At 45.7% G+C, this 23,811-nt stretch overlaps 1 protein-coding gene across 3 annotated transcripts in view; it reads right to left on the reverse strand.

The window, feature by feature from the left end:
* The window catches only part of Elovl6 (ELOVL fatty acid elongase 6), a 100,679-nt gene that overhangs the window by 17,899 nt on the left and 58,969 nt on the right, over positions 1-23,811 (reverse strand). For all 3 annotated transcript variants that reach the window (XM_013150608.3, XM_013150609.3, XM_013150610.3), the window contains one exon: positions 18,282-18,413. In XM_013150608.3, the coding sequence (XP_013006062.1) occupies positions 18,282-18,413 (132 nt within the window). The remainder of the gene's footprint in view (positions 1-18,281; positions 18,414-23,811) is intronic.

Consider the following 23,811-nt stretch of genomic DNA (forward strand, 5'->3'; position numbering starts at 1 on the left):
AGTACCAAGAAGATGGTACTACACTCAGTGCCCACTGACATGACAGAAGGTAAATAAATAACAAATACAGTACAGTGTACTCGGTAGATGCGCAGTAGCCGTTTACATAGCAAAACTCCAAGAGATATGATTAAGCAAAAAGTACATGCAGCAGACAATCCAGGTGTCGTGGTTTATGTGTGTGGCCCCCAGGCCTCATGAGTTTGCAAGGTGTATTTGTGATGGTTCATTGTTGATGGTGTCAGTGCTCCACCCACCTAGGGGTGGAGCCAGGATGTGATGTAATGGCAGGAAGAAGGTGTGTTTTTCTTTTTGCTGGTTCGAGCTTGCTGCTTGCAGCCGCCATGAATGGTGGTCCAGCCATGCCCGCCTGTCTTGGAGCCAACTAAGTGTGGACTGAAACCTCCAAAAACTGTAAGAAATAAACCTTTCCTTTCTCAACTTGGGCATCAGGTATTTTGTCTCAGCGACAATCATAAAGTAACTAAGACACCAGGTGATATGGTCCAATTTATACACATTTTAAAAAGATTTGTATATGTACACTACAACTGTTATAAACTATTCATGAAAATGGAAGATTTTATCGATTGTTATTTTGTTTTGGCATAGTAATGTATTTTTCTAGCAACTGTCAGGAAAATAATTTAAAACCCTCATTTCTAGTATTTATAACATCTCATATTTTAAGTAATTGATAGCAAATCATCTTCAGAATTCTTTATTAAAAAAAATTTAAAGATTGGTGTCTTAGATTGTGCTGTTGGAGCTGCCTCAGATTCCTTAATAGATTCCAAATGTTTCCTTTCTCGGAAGCTGCACAGTGCAGGGCAGTGAACAAGGTCGGGGACAGACACTTTCCATAGACAGCACAGGGCAGCAGATCACCTAATTTTTCATCACGTCTTGTGAAGACACAGAAGAGGATTTCCAGAACTGCTTCAGAAAGTGGCAAGAAATATGGCTTGAATGTGTTGGAAGCGAGGGAGAGAATTTTGACAGGGATTAAGGGCCATGCGTCGTTTAGTGTAATACTTTTTAAAAATTTAAATATTCACTATGTGCCTCCTTCACTCAACTAACGATGAATTGCCATTTAACACACTCCCCGGGAGGCTGGCCCAGGCCCCAGGAAACTCAACTTCCAACTTCATACGCCAAGAACAATGTGTCGACTTCTGTACTTTCATAATGGGAACAAAGAGATAAAGAACAGCCATTAGCGACTCTAATTAAGTAGGGCAGAAAATTGAAATGAGAATTCTATGAACTAAAAAGAACCCGAGATAAATGTAGACATAGTAAAGATTAACACGGAAACCAAAATACTCACTAGGATCACAGAAGTGGTTAGTCATCCTGTTTCTACAGAAACCGCTGCTCCTCCACCAAGACCTTAACTCCTCGGGAGTTCTGCCGGGAATTACGGGGACAGTAACAATCCCAGTGCCCGCAGTAAGAGCTTTGCTCCATTACCTCCACATCCCGGGCCTGACCCACCTTCAAAGCTGCACGAGGAAATCAAACTCCTCCCCGTCCCCAGGGATGATTAATGACAATTTCATCAGTAGAGTACTTGCATCATGATATATAACATTATGTATATAAATGTATCCTGCAACCTAATTCAACCAACCAGGGGAATGTAAAACGGGAGGAAGAAAAAAATTCTGCCCCATTCTACAGCCTTAAATGTGGGGACTAAATGTCTTTCATGAACCCAGCTCTAAACTTCTGTGAGGTCGTCTTATGATACAAGAGGGGAAAGAAGAATAAATCATTAAATTTCTGCTAAGTGTAAATGCTACTTGGAAATAAGGCCCATGTGATGTTGTGAGTCAACTTTTTGTCACTGTGATCACATACTTGAGAAAACACCTTAAAGGCACAGGGCTTTACTTTGGGGCTCACATTCCAGGTTTCAGCCCGTGGTTGGCTGGCCCTATTGCTCTGAGGCCGATGGCGAGGCAGGACCCTGGAGGAAGGGCAGATCGGAGGAAAGGTGCTCACATCCTGGCAGCCAGGAAGCGGAGAGACAAGGGGGAAAGAGCCACAAAGAAATGGGCCAGGGACGAGACACGGTCCCCAGAGCCATTCCCCATGACTCACCCCCTTCGGCTAGGCCTCACCTCCCAATAGCCTGCTTAGTTATGAACTCATCATGCACTAATCCACTGATGAGGTTAGCACCCCAATGATCCCCTCACTTCCCCCAAACCCACCAGGTGGCCTCTGGGGGAGGGTACTTTAGATCCAAACTGTACCACATAACTTATTGCTCAATGAGCTAGGTTTGCTCCCCAATCCATGTTGTTATTTTAACAGGCACCTGTGTACTATGGTCTGTAACTCAGTGCACTTGCTGGCACGCATGGTGGGGTGCCTGTCTCCTACTCCATCTCCCCATACACGGCTCCCTCCTGGGGCAGCTGTGAAATGCCTCCATATGGGGCACTGCCCCGCCACAGCAGGTGCTAAGCTCATCTACCTCATGACCATGGCAGACAGGGCTTACATTGTGACTGTCACACCTTTTACTCTTAGCTTTCTCTCCTAGGATCTTGTCCAGTGTCTTCTGTCACTGCAAAGTCCTTGAGACACGTGGTGTCCCCAGAAGGCTGGTTACCCAAGTACCACTCTGTAATCCCACAGAGATAAGATTCCTTTCTAAGACTTCTTTCTAAATCTTATCTCCTTGTTGATTTTTTCATAAAGATGGGAAGTTACAGGAATGTACACAGGGGTGTTTTCAAAAGGACTCTTGGGCCTGAAACACTTAACAAACTTGTTGGCAACTGCTGGATCCTGCACATCAGAAACACAGCAGCTCTCAGGTGAGACAGATTCACCATCATAGACTGGACAGATGCATGGACAAGCTTGGCTGAGGCCTGAGTGCTGACAGCTATGACCAGCTGGCATGCCGGGCTCAGCAGCTGCCCGGCATCCCTCATGGCTGCTGTGCCCAGGATCCAAGCAACCTTCTCCAGCAGCTCCTAGCCTCCCTTTCCGGATTTTCTTAGACTTGGAAGCAGCCTGATTATTTTCACTCTATTAAACCTCAAAATCCCAATCACAGCCTTCCTTGCACCATCCCGTGGAATGATGGACTCATGGCTCCACTTTAATTACAAAACAATTTTGAAAATTCCAACACAGATGAGCTCATTTTATTGTATGTGTACATGATGAATCTAACTGAAGGAGAACTCACTCTGTGTGCTGTGTACTTGTAAGATCCAGGAACACATTGCCCTGTTACCCACTCAGCCTATTTTGCTGCTTAGACTTCAGTGACACGGTCTGGGTAATTCTGCAGGTGAGACATTTACACATACCAGCTCTCTTGGTAAGGAACCAGGCATCTCTCACACCAATCCCTCAGACTGCAGCTTGGTATATGCCTCATGCTAGAAGTAGGCAAATTTTTTCCCATGAAGATGTGTTTTTTAACCTTCAGGTAGAAAAAGCTTCCACTGTCATTAGGTGAGCTTGCACAAATTGTCTGGAGTGTCTCTGGGAAAAGTGAATTGTTCCTGTGGCATACCCTGGGAGAAGACCCACCCAGTGCTCCTGAGCTGTGACGAACAGTCAGCAGGAGAACAGAAAGGTTCCCATACCCAGGGAGCCACTTGCTCCATGGACCCCGAGAATTATCCAAATGGCCTCGTCACACACAGCACACTCTCCAGACTTTAAGAAGTTTTCCCAGGTAGTGTCATCTGCCACTTCCTTAGAAGACAGGCACATGAGGAAATCGTGAATTCTTTCCACCTCTCAATGACTTCCCAGGCCTCCCAGCTAGGAGGACAGGCTCGTGGCCAGGCACCCCTCTGTTTTGGAGAGGAGCCACCTTCTGCTGGACGTTTGAGAGGGGAGCGGAGACACGCCACCCCCAGTGGTGGCCGGTTTGTGTACCTTGCTTTTTAGCCTTACCCTTTTCCCTTGCCTTGTTCTTGGCTCAAAAGTCAGACTTTCATCTCCAGCTCTGCAGAAAATTTCTCTAATTCCTCAACTGGATGTTTAAGCCTAGACAAATTCAACTGGAAAAGGAAATGATTATAATCTGTTCTTCAGATCACGTGTTTTAAGTTATTCACTAATTCAGCCAATATCTCAGAAAGTTTTACATATGCTGGGCAGCACTTTAGGTGAAGAAGGAGAAACCTGAAATCCTGGGACCTGGAAAGGTCTAGAAAGGACGTGGGTAGGACGTTAAGCACTGGGCATCAGCAGTAAGCTTGACAGGAGTGGCTTTCTCGGAGTAACATTTCTAAGTAGAGACACACAGCATGTCAAGGCATGCAGTATACCAGATGGTGATAAGGGCGACAGGCACCTGTGGGTGACATGTGGCAGGCTGTTTTGTTAAGACAGTAGATAGATGCACATTTATTTTATGCATACAGAGACAGAAAGGACACAGTTACATGGTGATATTGCATTTCCTCTCCACAGCTGGCCCTGGCTTTCCCTTGGCTCCCTAGGTGAAACTGGGGCTGAAGTGGCGGCCTGTCTACTAAAAGACCTCGGTCCCCTGTGTCATCTAACATTTTTTAGCCACAAGTTTTGTGCACCAAAGGATGCAATCAGCCTTGGAATGGGAGAAGATATTCACAAATCATCTATCTGACAAGAGTTAACAGCCAGACCATATAAAGAATGCTCACAGCATAAAAAAAACCAAACCAAACCAAAACAAAACAAAAACCAACAACTGACTAAAAATAAGCAATGGACTTGAGTACACGCTTCTCTAGAAATGATATCTAAGTGATCAAAAAGCATGTGAAAAGATGCCCAACTGTAATCATCATTGGAGAAATGCAAATGACAATAATGAAATATTCCTAGAATGTTTACCACTAAAGAAACAGAAAACAAGCAGTGATGGTTGAGATGTGCAGAATCTGGACTCCTTTGCACTGCCAGTGGGAGAGTAAGGTGCTACAGGGGCTACAGAAAGCCGTCCAACAATGCTAATTAAAATTAACAGAAAGATCACTCTGTGATTCAGCAATCAATTCCACTTATGGGTGTGCAGTTTATCCAAAAGAACCAAACACAGGCTTGTGGAGGAGTCTGCACTCTGTCCCAGCAGCACCACTCACGACAGCCAGGGGTAGAAGCAACCCAAAGGCTCGTTCACGGATGAATGAACGGATCAAACGCGGTGCACACACATGGCAGGACGTTATTCAGCCTTGAAAAGGAAGTTCTGACACACGGAAGCACAGATGGACCCTGAGGACATTACCTTAAGTGAAACAAGCCAGTAGCAGAAGGACAAAGATGCATGAATTAGTCATTGCGTTATGGAGAAGAGTCAGGCTCACAGGTACGCAGCGTGGACCAGCGGTTGTCAGCAGTGACAAGGTGTAGAGAGCTGTCCTAATGGGCATGGAGTGCGAGCCTGGCAGGATGTGAGAGCTCTTAACACTGTTTACCACAGAATGTAAATACACTTCACACGGCTGGACTGTGCACACAAAGGGGCCGGGACGGAGCCAGGGACCTTCACACTCAATTACATCCCCAATCCTTTTTGTTTTGAGACTGGGTCTTACTAATTCACTAAGTTGCCCAAGCTTGTAGTTCTCCTGCCTCGGCCTGCTAAGGTGCTGGGATTACAAGTGTGCATCATGACACCTGCTGAGACGGTGCATTTTATGTATCTATTTTTTACTGTCACCATAAACATCACCGGAAGTGGATCCAAGATGTGCCCAAGCCCAAATCGCTGTGCTCTGAAGAGTCACTTTTACAATGCCCATTAAGTGGGCTTCCAGAGTTAATGACTTTTTAAAATTATTTTTTAAAAATTTTATATTAAAGAGAAGAAAACCAAACAAAATAAAACAGAATAAAGTCAATGAGAACAGAACAATGAAAGTGATACAAGACTTCAAAACAAGATAAAAGGAAATCAACAATGGCTACCAAATGCCTGTTATCTTCAAAATAGCCGCCATCAGACACAATAAAATCAAACAAAACAAAACAGAATAATACCAAGCCAAACAAAATAACAAAAGTGTTACAGGTCTTCAAAACCAGGTTAATGACTTTTAAGACACTTGAAACACAGACAAATCAAAAGAGTCCAAATATAGGTGACAGGAGCCTTTGCTAAACATCTAAAATGACTTCTGGAAATAAATCAAATGATGAGCTACCACAATGAAGATACCAAAATACAATCCAGTCACAACTGTAACAGGTTAGAGGTGTGGCCCAGAAGTGCTGTCAGAGATGGTGCCATACGTCAAGCAGGTTACCAGCATCACATGCGTACAGCCAGCACCCTGGTTGGACATCTCTGGAGAAAGCCCCGACAGTGACTTGACTCTATGAAGTGGATCAACAGATCCACTTCATGGATGGATAAGCAACGATGCATTGTCAGGTGTGATGGCACACACCGCTCAGGATGCTGAGGCAGGAAGATCACTGAGTTTGAGGCCAGCTACAAAGTGAGTTCCAGGGCAACCTCAACTGTGTAATGAAACCCTGTCTCAACAAGACAAAAACAAAAAAACAAAAGAAAAAAAAAAACCAGAAATGAATTCCAAGCTCCTCCCTAGCAAGTGCAAGATTAGGAGTCTGATCCACATTGTCCCCCCTAAAAAAGGAATGAATTTATAGAGTGCTATTGAAGACAAAGAAACATTCATGTAAATATCCTGGGGAAGAAAAATGCACGACCATCCCAAGAGCATGCAAATGAGACCGGACCTGTCCTGCAGGATTTACTGTCTGTAATGTACTGCATGGGATAAGCTGTACCGAGCTTTTATTATGAGTATAGGTTCAGCCATTATCCACAAATGCTTTCAATAACATCGCACAATCTCCAAGGACCCCATGAGGCGCTCACCGGGTAAATAAGTATCTAGTCCAGCTCCTCTTACCTGAAACACTGACAAGAATCAAGCGTCCAAGAGGAACAACCTTCTAGAAAATTCTCATTCCCTTAGATCGTCTCTATCTGGATTTATTCTATTAGAGAAGCTTACTCCATGCCTGCTCTTCAGTATTAATGACTAAGAAAAGAGACTCTTTCCGCCACGCTGTTCAGGGAGGAGGCTCACAGGAACTGGACAGTGCAGGCAGCAGCTAGGGCCATGATGCTACCGCATCAGCTGCCAGGGGCTGGGCAGGGAGGCCAGCTCAGAAGAGGGGGCGGTGACGATTGGCGAGAGCCCATGACTGGTAAGTGAGCAGCTGGCAGACCTGCCACGACCCAGACAAGAGCTGGCAGTGCTGGGCAGAAGCAGATGCAGCTTAACTGGGCCACAGCCAGGGTCGCAGAGCCTCGATGGCTTGCAGGGCTACAAAGCGGTGACAACCGTGCAGAGACTCCTCTCCACCTAACACAGAAACCCCACTCCACCCAGCTGGTCTGCTACGCACATCTCCCCCAGGGAGCTAAAGTCATCACACGTGGTGACTCGGCCCCTCCCGCAGAGGCGTGGGTGGAGACTCGCGTGAACCACGCACACGCAACACTGCTCCGCCAGGCTTTTAAAACAAACAGCAAACTCCCAAGAAAAATAGTAATATTAATAGTGAACACCAATGTGATCCAGCCATGGGTGGGGCACTGTCAGCACTTTGTGAGGCTGAGGCAGGAGGATCACAAGATTGAGTACTGCCTGGGCAACTTAGCAAAATGCTGTCTCAAAGAATTTTTGTTTAAAAAAGTATGTGTGTGAATGTGTGTGTGTGGTGGGGGCTGGAAATATAATTCTGTGATAAAGTACTGATGGGAACAATATCCCCCAATTCCTTTTATTCTAACGGTGCTATCCAGGCAGTGGTGGTATTTAGGCACTGATATGATTTCAGTGGTAATGACGAATGAACTGCCATATAAGACAAAATGTCAGTAATTAATATATACAATTATGGGCAATATAAAGAACATCTATTCTTGTTATTACATAAGTAGATAGTTTTATTTGGTTGTTATTTTGGTGTTGCTGCAGGAACTCAGGGTCTTTGCACAGGGCTTCATTCATTCATTCATTCATTCAAAAAAAGGTATTGCTAAATTTAAATTGCTTGGGCTCAAACTTGCAATTCTTCTGCCTCAGCCTCCTGCCATGCTGGGATTATAGGTGTGTGCCACACTACACCAGTCTCTGAGAGGACAAACCCATCTCAAAGAGAACATTTTGTCTGTTTTGGGAGACAGGGTCTCACTAGGCATTCCAAGGTGGGCTTAAACTCCCAGCGATCCACCTGCCTCAGCCTCCTGTGTGCTGAGTCAAATAGGAGCGCACCAAGACTTCCTGAAACTGCTATGGGGGTGTGAACAGCAAAGAGGAGAGGGAATAAAGGTCACCAGCCTTGGCCTCATGGGTGGACCCTGTCCTCAGGTGCTAAGATAAAGAGCATTTAATTATTAACTTCTTTTTGAGGCAGGGTTTCACTATGCAGTTCAGTCTGGCCTTAACGCACTTTGTAGCCCAGGTTGATAAACTTGCACGATTTTCCTGCCTCAGCCTTCAAGTGCTGGGATTCCAGGTGTGCGCCACCACGCTGGGCCCCAGTTTATTTTCTCCTGATTAACTGATCTGCAGTGAGGAGTTGGCTAAGCCATTTCACTTCAGACCTTTCCGAGGGGGTCTGGCCCAAGGCTGATGGGAGACAGGGCCTCGGGCACAGGGCACCCGTGTATCAGGGAGGCAGACGAGGAAACAGGCTGGGCTGGGCCCTCCAGCAGGCAAGGGGGAGGGGCAGGCACAGACCAGGAAGCAAACCTGGAGCCAGCTTCCTCCTGCAGGAGATGTTATCTCAGGTGAGCCATCCAGGTGAGAGGTCGGAGTGCAGGACGCCAAGCAGGCACCCTGAGGACCTTGGTCCCAGGTTCCACCACCGTAGTTTGAAGGGGAATCCTGACCTGGGGCAGAAAGCACAGCTTGGGAAATCCACAAGGTTTCCCTTCCTTTCAAAACCATAAAAACTGGTCTATTCCAAGCTACGCACAAAGTCCTCTGGACTAGCCTGGTTCGAGGCAGCAGGGCCTGGGTCCCTAGGCCACCTGCTCATACCTCCAAGAGCCTGCCCTTCCATCTGTAAAATGGGCCCACAGAAGCATTTACAATGAGCTTGAATCTTGACATTTTGAAATGCCACCGCGTATGGTGTCATAAGGCTGTCCTTGCATGTAAAAGTTAAAAGAATATGAACAGCCTGACTCTGAGCATTACAGAGGAACCACAAGACCTCAGAGCTAGCATCCTAACTGCTCTGTGACTGCCACCCAGAGCCACATGCTCGTGAGAAACAGTACCCACCATGAGTATGGCAGCCTTCCATTCTGGGACACGGTTTGGGGACTTGGGTAGCAGTGGGGCTGTTCTTTGCTCAGTGATCAGCTTGTCATGAGCCACACACACAGGGCGCGTGCGGACTGGGTGACAGGGTGGCAGGGCAGAGACGGCTACTGTCAGAATGAAGCACTTTAAAGTGGAAAAGCACATACAAGACCTGAAAAAAGTGGGTGTCCACGTGTTGGGCTCAAAATAACGTTTGAAAAGACAAAACACAGATAAAGATGACAGGTCTTGCAAGCACAGATCTACTTGACATCTACTCCCTCAGGAAAGCCGAAGAGCGTGTTACACATGTTCTGAATTATGTGGTTATTTTGAAACATTCAAGGAATTGGTCCCTGTAATAAAAGATGACCATTCTACCCTGGGATTTTCTTTGTAGAACCGCCTTTCAAATGGTGAGAGAACCAGGTAAAGGCCTGGTGGACCAGCCACCTATACTAGGTGTGGACATTCAGAAGAAAACCTAAACTATTTCTCTCCCGAAGAGAAGGCTGGCATTTGGGACAGGAAGTGTGTCCCCTGCATGTGGAGGGCTTCATCCTGTCTCTGCTCCTGCCACAGGCTTGGATAAGTGACCCACACACCTCTGGGTCCATGGGTCCAATCTTTCTTTTCCTTTATTTTGTGGGGCTTTGAGCAGACTGCTTCTAAGCAGATTTCCCTGGACTCTGCATTCCACTCATGAAAGCAAAGCCGCCTCTTGGGAGACCATGAACTCTTGTTTAGAAAGCTCTGCATCAAATCGCTGCTCATGCACCTTGACTGGGCTGTGTCCTGACACAGTGACCTGAAAGGCCTTGGCCGCTTCTCGAGGTAATGATGCTCCCTTCTGGACCCGCTCCAAGGCAGGGAACAATAAAAGGCCTCGGGAAAGTTTCTAGGCCGAGGCTCCCACACAGCCAGCCATGAGAACCCAACCTGAGCCTCCTAGGCCACCTGTCCCGTGCCCACAAAGCGACTGAGGCCGTGTTTGTGTTTTTAGGTTAAAATGCAACAACTTAAAGCTTCTAGTGGATGAGGGAGATCTTAAAAAAAAATAGCCCTTATTTTCTGACTGGTTCTCAGTACCAAGTATTCACAATCAAAGGGATTTCTGGTAGCTTTGTTTCATCAAAAAAGTGCTCATTTCATTCTTAACAATTAGAGTCAATTTGTTTTGTTTTCCTTTTTTCATATAACCTGCCCTTTGGAAGAAAGTTTGTGAATAAGTACATGACTTTATGAACTCTTGAATCTGCTTTAAATTTTAAACCCACTTAGGAATTCTAGACTATCTCCTTGGGCACACCATGCTGTGAGTTCCCCACCATGGTCCCTGGGTGTGGCCCAGCCAAGGAAACAAGATGACAGATGGCCAGGATGCGGAAACTCTGACCTTGGGACTGGAAATCTCCAGGTCTCGAGGGTATTCCCAGCAAAAGCTTCCGGTGGAAATGCAAAGGCACTCAGAGGGTTCTGTGGGGTGTGAATTTTAGGGGTCAGAATGAGGAGCACTGCCTCCATCAGAGCGCTGGGAAAAGCACTCTCATGGGCCTGCCAGGAGTTTAACATCAATCCTCACCACTGAAGTTAGCTAAACCTTGGCTAACAGCTTCTTTTCCCACTAAAAAGATCTGAAGTATTTTTCATTTGGGTTTTTCACTATTTACCTCCCTTCTAGCAAATGTTGGTTTGATAACTATCTCAGGTGACTGCCATACATTTAATTCAATATAAAATGCAGAAACTGGCAAATTTAACCGGGAATAGAAGTCTCCTTCCCATGGGTAAGTATGGAATGGTGGTTTACGAAAACACACATTTAGCTGGCTACAACTGTATGTTGACTGCTTATGAACCCCAAAGTGAAACGCAGTTTCAGAAATGTGGACTGCAGCCAGACTTCTGAATTTTCTAATTGAAATTCACCTATTGATCTCATTCTTTTTTAGAGATGCAAGTAGAAAACAAGACATGCGCCATGAGCACTGTGGATTGAATATATGAGATCTTTATCCAATGAGAACTTTTGAACAGGTGGGCCAATTTCCTTCTTTATCAAAGTAGCTCATTATTTTAAACATATCACTGTCAAATCCCACAGCAAGATAAACCAGGCATGGTTGGGCATGCCTATATTTCTGGCAGTTTGCATGACTGAGGCAAGAGGATTATAAATTCAAACCTATCCACTGTGAGAGTGTCTAAAATAAATAAATAGTTAAATAAATACAATGACTAGGACTGCAGCTCATTACAAAGACTCTTGGTCCAATCCCCAGTACTGCCACTACCCACATCCCAGCAAGCCCCACAAGTTATTATAAATGTCAACGAAGCAATGTTCCTATCCAGAAAGACCTCAGGGCTCCCTGATTAGCACAGCAGGATGGAGATGAAGATGAACACGACGAGGAAGAGGATGGTACTATTAACAGTGGTAATATGGAAAGGTATTCAGGTATTTAGAGAGCATGCAGTTAAGCTCTGCAGTTAAGGTTATCAACCTTGGGGTACAGAACAGGCTTTAGGGGTTATTGCCTGGATTTTATTGTAAAGAAGTTTCTAGAACTTCTCTAAGCCTAGAGTTTCTCATTTCTAACAGGAGAGCAAAGTGCATACCTTAAGTCAGCTTTTAAAGTTATATAAGACAAAATACTTAAGCGCTTACGATGTCCCAGGCACCTGTGAACAATGTGCATTTCTGGTGCGAGCTTTCTAAGGTTAAATGCAAGGATTCTGCCCGAAGCCCTGCCCTTGTCTTGTGCGTTGAGGTGGGAGTTTAGACAGCACGAGAAGTGACATTTTCCCTGCAGCCTCCTTTTGCACAGGAAGGGTTACCATCACTGGAGTACTATTTCTCAACTACCTAGCAACCTTCGACAGAGCAGAAATGGAGTCAAGAGTAGAGCATCTTCTGCTCTCACTCCTGCTGACCGTAACTCTTAAAAGATGCAATGTGAGCTCACCACCAGCAGCACCCCACATGTATGGTGCCACATGCAGCTTCTGAGGTGTATTGTCTACCCAGTCACTCACTGAACAGGGCGTCGCTACGGGTCACATTTGGAGCTGCGCTGACACGCAAGACGTTGACAAGGGTCCTCCCCACAGAGCCAGCAGGACTGGCTGGCCCTTTCAGAAACTCTAAAGAAAAGCTGACTTTCATATGTCAGAACTGACTTCAGATCAGTCTTCATTTGCAGGCTTATCTTGTGTGCAGAAATGTGAAGGAAGAAATCCTGAGCATCTCACAAAGGGAGAATAGGAAAATAAAACATTCAGTGGGTCAGGCAAGGCTGGGAAGAAAGATGTAGCTACTGCACGTCTGTCTCTACTGTTAATGCTTCACACCGAGTCCTATTCCATGAGTTGAAGGACCTGTGTCTTTAGGACGCAACACAAACACAAACACACACAGGTGTAACTCCGCTGGCTGAAGAACACTCAGGAGCAACCTCTTCCCGCTCGGGCATGATGGAAAATGGGCTTGGAATCTCAGCAGAAAGGTGCACAGTGAAGTTACGATGAGGCCTCTGCAGCCAGGCTGCCACGAGACTCAAAAAGTCCTCGTGCAGTGGTGCCAAACCTGTGGCACACGTGCCACAGTGTGCTGTCTATGTCACCGAAAGCCCTAAAAATTTTGCCATCACTGCACTAGAGTTTCTGGCCTATTAAAGGTCGAAATTAGGGTTTTTTCTCAGTTTTTCTTTCCTAAACTCTATAACCTTGTCCTGGACAGTTACGTATCTATTTATTTTTAGTTCATTAGGCTAGCATAAACTCCAACTAGAAGCTGTCCCCTGGAAGAAGTCACATCCTTAGCTCTAGCCCGACAGGACTCTGCATAGCTAATGATTCCTTACGTTTTCAAATCCTAAGCAAGTCTGTTAAGCTGTATTAAAGATTTCTCTTCCAGCTCTGGGTTAGCACAAATACCTGGAATCAATGAGCATTCTCTTTCAGCTTCTTTAATCACCTTGTACATCCACTGTTAAACTGCTAATACCTACTTCTCAGGACAAACAGACAAAATGAAAACAAAGAAACCACAAAACAACCACCCCAAAAACACAAAAGCCATTTTTCTATCGACCGCCGTAGAAATGAAATGAAAGGAATAAGAGAAAATCATGACTTTATTACACTGTTAGGAAACTGCAGTGTACACACAACAATCTAGTATTACGCTTCCCATCAATCATGTTAATTACACAGCTTTGATTCTAAATCCCAGGATTCTGAAATCTACAAGCACATCTCCACCAACAAGGAATGCGATGGTGAGTGTTTGGACAGGCAGCCTTTGGCAAGCACATTTTGGGTGTAAGTCATAATCAGAAGGGATCCAGCAGCCTGCACCACTCTGTCTTTTGCACAAGTGGTAGGGAGTCCCCAAGACAGCCGGCTGCAAGCAAATTCAACAAATCCACCTCCCAGTGGCACTGCTGAAAGAGGTGCAGGTTTCAAAAGGAGAAAACCCAGAGATCCCAAGGTCACCCAGGAAACTCAATATCCAGACCACCTGCCAATGCCCAGCATCAACAGCAACAGACACAGAGAGTGGAGCCTTTCACTGAAATGGTGGACAGTAAAAACGGAAAGCTTTCCCGGAGGAGCGATCAGTAATTTCAAGACGGGGTTGTAAAGGCCCGCAGGCATTTCCTCTCAGGGTATCTAGGGCGAGTCTCACTGTTAGATCAGCAGCAGGTAACCACCGTGTGGGCGGCCAGTACGCTGATGGTGACCCCCATCCCTCTCTCTTCCGCTGCCTTCCCCCTACAACAACCCCTAGATTCGAGGAAGCGCCTCTCACGTCCAGGTGCTTTTCTGCTCTCTAAAGGGAATCTCTGGGTCACAGCCTTCTTGTCCCTGTCTCTCCTGACAAGCTGCTGCTGTGGCTACCCGAGCTCAGCAGTGTAAGTTAGCATCTCTCATGCAATCAGAAAAACGATGGACTTAAGGACTCAAATTCTAGCAGTGAAACACATCCACCATACCACAGTGAACTCTACCAATCAGAACAATCCTTAAGGATTTATGAGGTAATGCAGAATCTGCGTAAACACTACAATCTGTAACTAAACCTTAATTCAAAATAACCATTCAATGCTGAAGGTGTTACTGCACGTATATTCTACATTTCCGTGCAGTATCTTCTAGGAGCCTCTCGTTTACTTTTCAACCAACGGTATGCCAGCTACCTCAATACTAATTTATTTAGGTAAAGTGATTCAAATCATCTTATATGTCAGTGGTTCAAGTTGTTTTAGCATTTGTAATACAAAGGTATTGTAGTAGAAGGCATGTCTTTGTCCAACCTTAAGTGAATTAACTGCATGACTGAAAATTATAATAAAGTTTAAGTTACTGGGAGGGGCACACACCAAAAAAATTAAAAAATATCTACGGATAATGACAATAATAACTTCTTGTATATGCTTCACAAAAAATCTGCACTTTTATAACTAGAGAGGAAATTCTATGGCTTGAAAACCTAGCTACCAAGTAGCATTTGCAGTGGTCAATCAGACAGCTTTTGCAATGCTCCCAGCAGCCGGGCAGATAATGAGCTCTCAGGAGAGGCACCTAGGTTCCCAGACAGGCCAGGACACGATGATAGCCAGCACGGGGAGGCCACACACCCACAGCCCACAGCCCACAGCCCACGGCCATTCTGGCAAAGCAGGCTGTGGCTCCCTTTCTCTGTCTGCAAACCCTTTCACAGCAGCCTCAGGTCCTGGCTCATCCCGGGACATCTTGATGAAAAGCAGAAACATTGTCTGTATTTCCTCTTTGAGAAAGAAATACACACAGTTGTTAGTAAGTGTCTGCTTTTTTCTTTGTGCTTCCTCCTGTTTTAAAAGAGAAATATGTGCTGACTTGGACTCCCGACACAGCAGGAAATCAGACATGAACATCCCTGCCCTGGTGGGGCTCAGAGTCCAAGGGAGGGGACAGAACAGGGACAAGATAAGATAGCACATTGGGTGGCTCGGGAAGCCAAGGCTGATGAAGATCTGAGGAGGCTGGGGCTGGGCAGGGCCACAGTGAGCTGAGAAAGATAGGCACAAAGGTCCTGGGAGACTCATGGTAGCAAGTTTAAGGGACAGCAAGGAGGTCAGAGTGACTCAGGGAGGTCAAGCAGGAGCGAAGGCCAGGCCGTGTGGCCCCGCAGCTGCTGGAAAGCTCCTGACCTTACCTGGCATTCATCCCTTCCTGATGCATCTCTGTACCCACAGAGAAAGCCTGACAGTACCAGATGAAGGGTGGGCTCAGCTGTGTCAGGGGCGGCTGACACAAGAAATGCAGAGCAAGTAAGTGAAATGATGCATGCCTGTCATCCAGCACCATGGGAGGATGAGGCAGGAGGACTGCAGGTTTGAGTCCAGTCTGGCAAATTATTGTGATTATCTCAAAATAAAGCATTAAAAAATAAAAAGGTTTGGAGGTGTGGCTTTGGAGGTGAACCTGAGTTCAAACCCTAGTATGCCCCTTATGGTGCTGGGTGGTGGTGGCAAATCTACCGCCCGTGGGCCGCAGCGGCTGTTTGTAATAATGAAACCTCTGATGGCCTCACCAGCACTGCTCCAGGGTCTGGTCAGTGGGGAGCAGGAGGATGTTTGTGGGAAGACAAGCCCTGGGCTGCAGTGATCAGAGAAGCCGCTACAGAGGAATTCTGTGAGGTCTAAGGTGTGAAAGGGAAAACATGGAAAAGATCAGAGACACAGACAGGAAACGAGGAAGGGGCTTCTCCTGCTGGGTCAGAAGGACAGGCCATGTGGAAGGTGGGTCAGGAGAGATGCTGGGCTTCGACGGCTATGCTGAGCTCTTCGCTACTGGCAGAGTTCTGATGAATGCTTAAGCAGGGAAACTCATGGGATAGAGGTGGCGTGCAGGTATGATATACTGTTCATTCGCCTTGGTTACGTTAACTTGGTGGGGAGGAACACGGGCGTCTCACAGTGAGTGCCTGGAGTGTCCACAGAAGTGGAGAGGCACTGACCACACTCTAAGAGGCCACGGAGGAAGTGACCCAGCCTGGGAACTGGTGGGAAGTGTTACTCGCATATCCAGAATGACTTCAAAGACACTCTCTAGGATGTGATGAATTTTGGTAAAAGGATCTTGACTTTAAAGGATCCCACTTGGTCGTCTTAAGTCTGAGTGTACCCTGTTGGAAATGGGGCAAGCAGGAAAGCAAATTTCGTGCAAGCCCAACAGTATAGATAAAGACTGGTCGGGGCTGGGGATTTAGCTCAGCGGCATAAGCGCCTGCCTTGCAAGCAGGCAGTCGGTGAGTTCAATCCCCGGTACCGATAAAAAAGGAAAAAGACAAAAAAAAAAAAAAAAAAAACCAAAACACTGGTCATTGGTAAGTTGGCAAATGATCTTGACAGTCTTTCTTTTCTGTCCCAAACAGAATGCCACACTAGCATTTAAACCAAGACATTGGTGAGTATGAATGTGGAGTGACTGCTAGTTACCCAGAGACCCCGAGCAGGATTGAGGCTGTCCTTTGGTCAGCAGGGACAGACATGTTCCTAAGCTCCAGGTTTTACTCCCAAAGCATGGAAAGCTGCAGCTTCTTATTTCTGCTGTTGCTTTGGCTTTTCAAGAGCAGTGAAGTGGTTATGGTTTTAGAGCAGGTGGATGAAGTCCAGGCAAAGATCCATGTTTAGACATCTCACAAACAAAGAGAATGCTGTTTGGAGAAACGGCCGATCCAGTTCTGGACAAAGAACAGCCAATGTGTTTGGCCGGCAATATCTTATCAGACAACAAAGCAAATCAAGCTGCCGGGGGAAAGACAACAGCAAAGGACTAAAAATACATTGAAACCAAATGCATCTCAAAACCACTGACACATTAAAAAATAAATGTGTGAATTCATAAAATTTAAGAAAACATACCTTACAGTTCACACAAAAACTATACTGAGCAATAGTGAGCAAATAGATGTTTCTGCTACAGGGCTCCCAGGTAATGGAAATGCACAGATCCTAGGAGTTTCAGGAAAAATCCTTTTTCTCCTTGACCATTTTAACAAACCTTAATGAACAACAAGCCTATAACAATACATCCATTTGCGCTTAGTGGTAGTAGAGTAGAATAGAAACAAATAGAAATGGATGCTCATAAATGCTAAAACAAGGGGTATTTCTGACTCCACCCACCACCCAGCTCTGGGTGTCAACCTGCCACTTTGATAAGCAAATCACAAACAGGACAGGTGCCTCTGCTGTGCTGTAGGTAAATTCCGGCACCCGCTTGGATGCCAGCTGTGTGCTGATCAGTGTTGTGATAGCCTGCATCACCAAATATGGCAAGCCCAGAAATGCTCCATGAAGAGCCCAGAGGACCGAGTCTGCACGCTGGGGACACGCCCCCTGCAGACACCAGCCTTCTCCCGACAGCCTCTGTGCGGCGTGTCTGCAGAGGCCAAGCTAGAAATGGCCACACCGCATGCCCGCAGGGCAGTTTGGGAAAAGGACAGAAGATGCTTCGGATGCGGAGCAAAGCTCTTAGGTCCAGCAAGGTTGATGTGAGCAGACGGCTGGTTGTGTCTGAACGCCATCTTCAGACTGAGCACGGGACAGAGCTGGCCCAGGGCATCTGAACCCCACTCTCCACGCACATCAGTGGTTCTCATTCAGCCCTGCACTTATATTCATGCGACACAAATGGAGGAGTTGGTGCACTGCTTCCAGCCCTAAAGGTGGGATCCGACCCCCCAAGTGAACAGATTGGCCAGGAACAGAGGCGGCCAAGAACTCTGGAGACAGGAGACTGTGTGCATCCGGGCCAAGGGACTCGGTGAAGGCTTTCTCTCTGGACATAACTTTATGTCCACAATACATTCAATAATCAACACAGAAAATAAATGCTCACGTACACGCTCTTTCAGCAAGTAGGATGGATGGACGGATTTTTGCTGAGAAAATAATCGGAACCTACCTGAAGACTGCGAGGGTCAGAGACCAGAGCACTAGCGGCTTCCTCAGTTCAAACTTCGCCCGTTTGTTCATTAGGTGCCGACCACCAAATATAAAGGCAGCATACAGAGCGGAAAACAGGAACGACTTCTTCCTAGGAACAGACAAGCAAGCAACACCTCATGAAGCAGGAGCCCTTCAGCAGCCTGTTTTTATTCTCGAGGAACTTTTCTATCAGCTCCCTTCTTTGTAAGCAGTGGAAATACGTTCTGGGGCCTCTCCCTCTTATGAGAGCAACTTTGGTCCTCCCAGCGACATGGAGCATGGAGTTTGGATGGAGTCCCTTGGGTCTCGGGTTAGGGTTGGGGGCAGGGGGCAGGGTTGGTCACTTGAGCCACTGGCCAACGCAGGAAGTCAAATGTGCGCAGAGAGAGATTTTTCTCATTAAAATCTGCAACAATACAGCATGGAGATCATGGAATTCACTATTTCACTGGAAGAATTAATTTCTTAATAAAAGTTGTCATTGTCAGCTACACAATAGGAAAAACACAGAACCATCTGCAGTCCGCTTGCCTGGAAACTAACTTGAATTTATCCAAATCTCTGTCCTACCTGCCTGTCTACAGAAAGCGCAGGGGATAAAGTAAGCTGTGGGCCATTCAGCAGGCCAGGAACCATGTTCAGTCAGTACTACAGACACCGCTGTGAGGCTATGATACACGGAGACCAGTGTGAAGCCAGGAATGCTAGGCACATCTGCAGTCCCAGCACTCTGGGAGGCTGAGGCAGGAGGATAAAACTTCAAGCCCAATTGGGCCACTTAGCAACACCCGGTCTCAAGATAAAAACTAAAAAAGGGCTACGGGTGTAGTTCAATGCTAAGGCCCTGGGTTTGACTCTTATCTGCAAAAAACAAGTTACTGACACATACTGAAATACTTGTGAGCGAAACCGTATCTTAAGAGTTGCTTTGAAATACTGTAGGAAACAAAACTACTAAAGTATTACAGGTGGAGAGATGAAACAAGATTGACGAGAGATGAGGAAACAGAGGCTAATTATTCTGTCTTGTACACCCATGCACACCCTTAAAAACATTCCACCAGGCATGATGACGATCCCCTGTAACACCAGCACTCAGGAGGCTGAAGCAGGAAGATGCCACAAGTTCAAGGTCAGCCTGGGCTACACAGTGAGCTCAAGGCCAGCCTGCACTGCATAGTGAGACCCTGTCAAAAAAATAAAAAAATAGAAAACCAACCCCACAGTGTTTTATGGATGAATTCACTGCACAAGATAACATCATAACGAGTGATGATTCAAACCAGTGACTGAGGCAACATCTTAGATGCCCATGGATAGGATCACCATGTTCTGACTCGCAGAGCTGGGCTGTTAGGCTTTGATGGGACCAGTAAGTCAGGAATAGATAAGCCAGACAGTGAGGCTCCTCGATCCCCATGAACCTGCTGATTTATACGGCATCACATAAAATTCAGCAATGGTACTGGAAATGCCAAGGAGAAAAACAAAAGAACACATTTCTACAGAAATGTAGCTCAGCAGCCATGGAGATCTTGCAAATAACTGAAACATTTGTAAAGACTTCCTGAGATGGCAATGCTTCGCTTAAAATGGGTTTTTCCCTACTCAGGTAGATCAGCAGGGGATGGGTTGCAGAGCAAGTCAAGAGACTTAACACCAAGCGCAAGAGTTACTAACTTAAAGAGTAGTACTTGTAAAGTGATGTGTGTTTTATTTCTCTAGCCACAGCATGTGTTCTGGAGTCACAAGGGACCTTATTGTCCATACAAGCGACATTCCTGCTTAAACAAATGCAAGCGACCTACTTAAACCCCGACCTACTTAAACCTCACCTAGCGAGGGGACCCTCCCAGGACTCAACTGATCAACAAAAGTCGCCGAGGCTGGCCAACGCTCCTCCCGGACACGCAGGGCCAGGCACACAGTGGGTGTTTAACAACCTGTGGAACAAGCAGTGGCTCCTGCTATCAAATTATCAAATGAGGGAAAATAATTTTGCGCCTGGGACTGTAGATGCCTAACAAGCCCAGAGAAGGGGCAGTTAGTGACACGGACCGCACTCACAGTGACTAAGACATTTTGGAAAATATTAAGGTACATTTTCTTCCTCCAAAAGAAGTAAACTATTTCGACACTTCAGAGAGACGTGGAAATGTGAGCAGGCTTTATGAGAACGCTATTGAACATCTCAGGAAGAAACTATGTTGGGCTCTAAATATATTATTCACTGCTTTTATGTCTCTTCTAGAATCTGCAAGGGCATGGCATTAAATTACTAATGCCTGGGCTCGTGCAGTGTAATATATGAAACACAGCTGTTACATGCGCATACACAAAAAGCTCACGGTCAGTAGGGACCTACTGAAACAACCTACGAAGTTAATGTAGGCAGTAGTCATAGGAAATAGCGTAACTTTTCCCCAGCAGTAAAAGTAGTTAAGTGACCACAATCACAGGGCTCTACTTACTGAGTAATTTCTGTAGGTGAACATCCCACTAAAAGGCTTTGTTGTTTAATCCTCCTAATACTTCGCCATGCAGGTCAAGTATTATCTTTTATTTCACAGATAAAGGACCAGGCTTTGTGGCTGAGGGCCCCAGATGGTCCAGCTCGCTAGCGGCAGCCTCCAGGTGGGTGTGTCGCTTTAGGAGCATATGCACTCCCGCGCCCTGTGTGCCAGCATCCCTGTCCCCTGTGAGCGAGAAAGGCCTCCACCTTCCTGCTTCAACCGCTCATGTTTTCTAGGCCTGGGACACTTGTGTTCAAACCCATCATCTCTTTGAGAACACTAACAACACTTCCTCATCATCCTTCTCTTATTCGGTATAATTCAGACGTGGGTTACATTGCTTGAGTTGCATTACTTGAAGATCTGCAGCAATGTAGTGAAATGAACATCCTCATACCATCTCATCATTGTGACATATACCAAAAAAATGTCAAAAATGTGTCTCTAGACCACAAAAACTTTTCCTGTGTTTTTTCTCCAATTTCCTCATTTGTAGAGTAACAACTGGTCATCACATAACCGCTAACTTTCCTCTGAGGAGCGTTCTTTCCTACGTGTTCTTAAAGCTCTCTTTAAAAAACTATCAATTCCACAACAAAGACAACTAAGATAAATGATGGCCCTGAATTTGAGAATTATAAGGGACCTTGGAGGAGAGCTTAAACTCTCAGCTTTGTAGGGACAGAATGAGGAGCATGGTGACATTAGTGGTCACCACTGGTCACACAGCTATATGTGGACACTGCTCATGACCCTGACATCCTGGCTAGGACTCAGCAGATAAACTCATTCATGACCCAGCCCAAGCCTAGTCCCAGGGAGCCAGTAAAGAGGGTGATGGACATTTATTAAAGTTGTTCTTCGTATACTGCGTAAATCTTCCACTGGGGCAAAATCCAAATAATTCTCTGGATTAGTTTAGAATTAAATTCAGGCTTTCTCTCTAAGAGTGGTCACCTAACAAAGCATTGGCTCTTATCTCTTCAACTGAGTAATTAAAAATGTACTGAGACTGGGCGGCAGCTCAGTGGGACTAAGCAGCTTCTCATGGTGTGGTCCTGGGTTCCATCCCCGATACCACAGAAACATCAAGTACGTCTATGGTCCAAATGCATGATTATTTTTCCATTTTGCTTAGATGATACGATTTTCTTCAGCAAACTGGACAATTTAAATGAGTTAAAACTGCCTTCCCTTCCGATAAAGGTTCAATTACAGTCAAGATGAGTAATGACTAGAGCTCACTTATTTAGTATTTAATGTGAACAGATTTTTTCCTTACTGCTTCCACGTTCATCTAATAATACTCTGTCCTCTGGCTGGCACCCAGAGCTGGGAATGATGGTGATACTACAGTTTTATTACCAGATGATCAGTAATTTCTATCTGGCAAGGATTCATCTTGCTTAATAAACCTTAAATGTACGATACATAGCACAATCTTTAACTATGTGTATGTAACGAGCACTTATCAGGATGGTGATTGTGGAGTTGATTACTAGTAACCAACCAAATAAAGAGAACACAAATGAAATGCTAATGTGTTTTGAGTTTGTTGTGCCTGTATTTTTTTTTCCTTCTTTGATTTGTGTCGTTGGCAAGGAACATGGGAGAATCTGTAAATCAGCCTATGAATAATAAATAAATAATGGTTTTGTCCACAGAGATCTGATTTCTCTATTATACTGCTTTGTTTCAAAACATTCCTGGGAGGTTTTTTTTTTTTTTTTTTTTTTTTTTTAAAACAAGAAGAACTGAACAAGCCCCTGTTTATGGTTTGTATTTATAGCTCTACCAAGGATACTTCTGAAAGATCCTCAATTTGTGGGAGGTCCTCGGAAACCAGCACTTGCATCAAGATCTTGACAGCTGTCTTGCACGTCAAGATCTTTTTCTTCAAGAGGCAAATCAGTTCCTTTGCTGAGGAAGAAACTGTGTGGGCAGTGTTTCAACACAGGACGGTGGCTAATGGAAATCCGCCAAGACACCGCATTCCCCGCTTGCTTGTTCAGCGGCCTTGCGCCCATCCGTGGCATGCGGCCGGGAGATCACCCAGCAGCCAGGGAGCAGAGCAAAGAGGCCTCCTCGGGCCCTGCTCCAGCTGCTCTGCATTGCTGAGGTTGCCTCTTTCTAGATTTTAAGTCTGGCAACAACTCAAAGTTAGGAGTCTGAGAGAAGCCGTCCACAGCTTCTCGTCTGTGTGACATTCAACGGAGGTCCGTGGTGGTTCTCATTTTTAAACATCCAGAGGAAGGGTTTGTGTTTTCTTTTACTTTTGTGGTCTGAGGCATTTATAAATCCAGGGGCTGGAGATGCCAGGTGAGTGTCCTGCGAGTGACCCAGAGCCCAGTGACCTCCTCCTCTTAATTCACATTTATTTTGAGACTGGACCTCGCTAAGATGACCAGGCTGGCCTTGAACTTGCTGTCCTCCTGCAGCAGCTTCCTGAGTAGCTGGGATTACAGATGTGTACATCCATCCATCCATCCATCCATCCAGCTAGAGGGTGAAATTTTCCTTCTTCTTCCTCCTCCTCTCCCTCCCTCCCACTGTTCCTCTTTCTTTAGGAAACAGGGTCTTGCTATGTAGCTCAGGTTGGCCTGCAATTCTCAGTTCTCCTGCCTCAACCCCCTAAAAACTGCAATTTACAAGCACGGCCCGCACCCTGTTGAAGTAACGTTTTCTTGAGAGGGACCCTGAGGTTGTGCTCTTGGGTTTCCAGACAGAGCTGGATTCTGTCACCTTCTGGAAGATTTCTCAAACTTTCAAAACCCGGCATTTTCCCACATAAAAAGTAATGAGAAAGTTCAGCAGATTTTATTTATAACTTATCCCTAAAAATGAACTTTATAAAGCCCAGAAATTGTGACAAAAAACAATGGAAATATGTCCCTAATTAACATAAATGAATAGGGACTTTAAAATTGTGAGACAAAGCCATAAATGAAGAAAAGCATGTTATCTTTAATCTGTTCTTAGACCAGGAACCTAGAA

Source organism: Cavia porcellus, unplaced genomic scaffold (assembly GCF_034190915.1).
Source record: "Cavia porcellus strain 051 isolate PalLab524CR breed Dunkin Hartley unplaced genomic scaffold, mCavPor4.1 scaffold_14, whole genome shotgun sequence".
In the NCBI taxonomy this organism is placed as follows: Eukaryota; Metazoa; Chordata; class Mammalia; order Rodentia; family Caviidae; genus Cavia; species Cavia porcellus.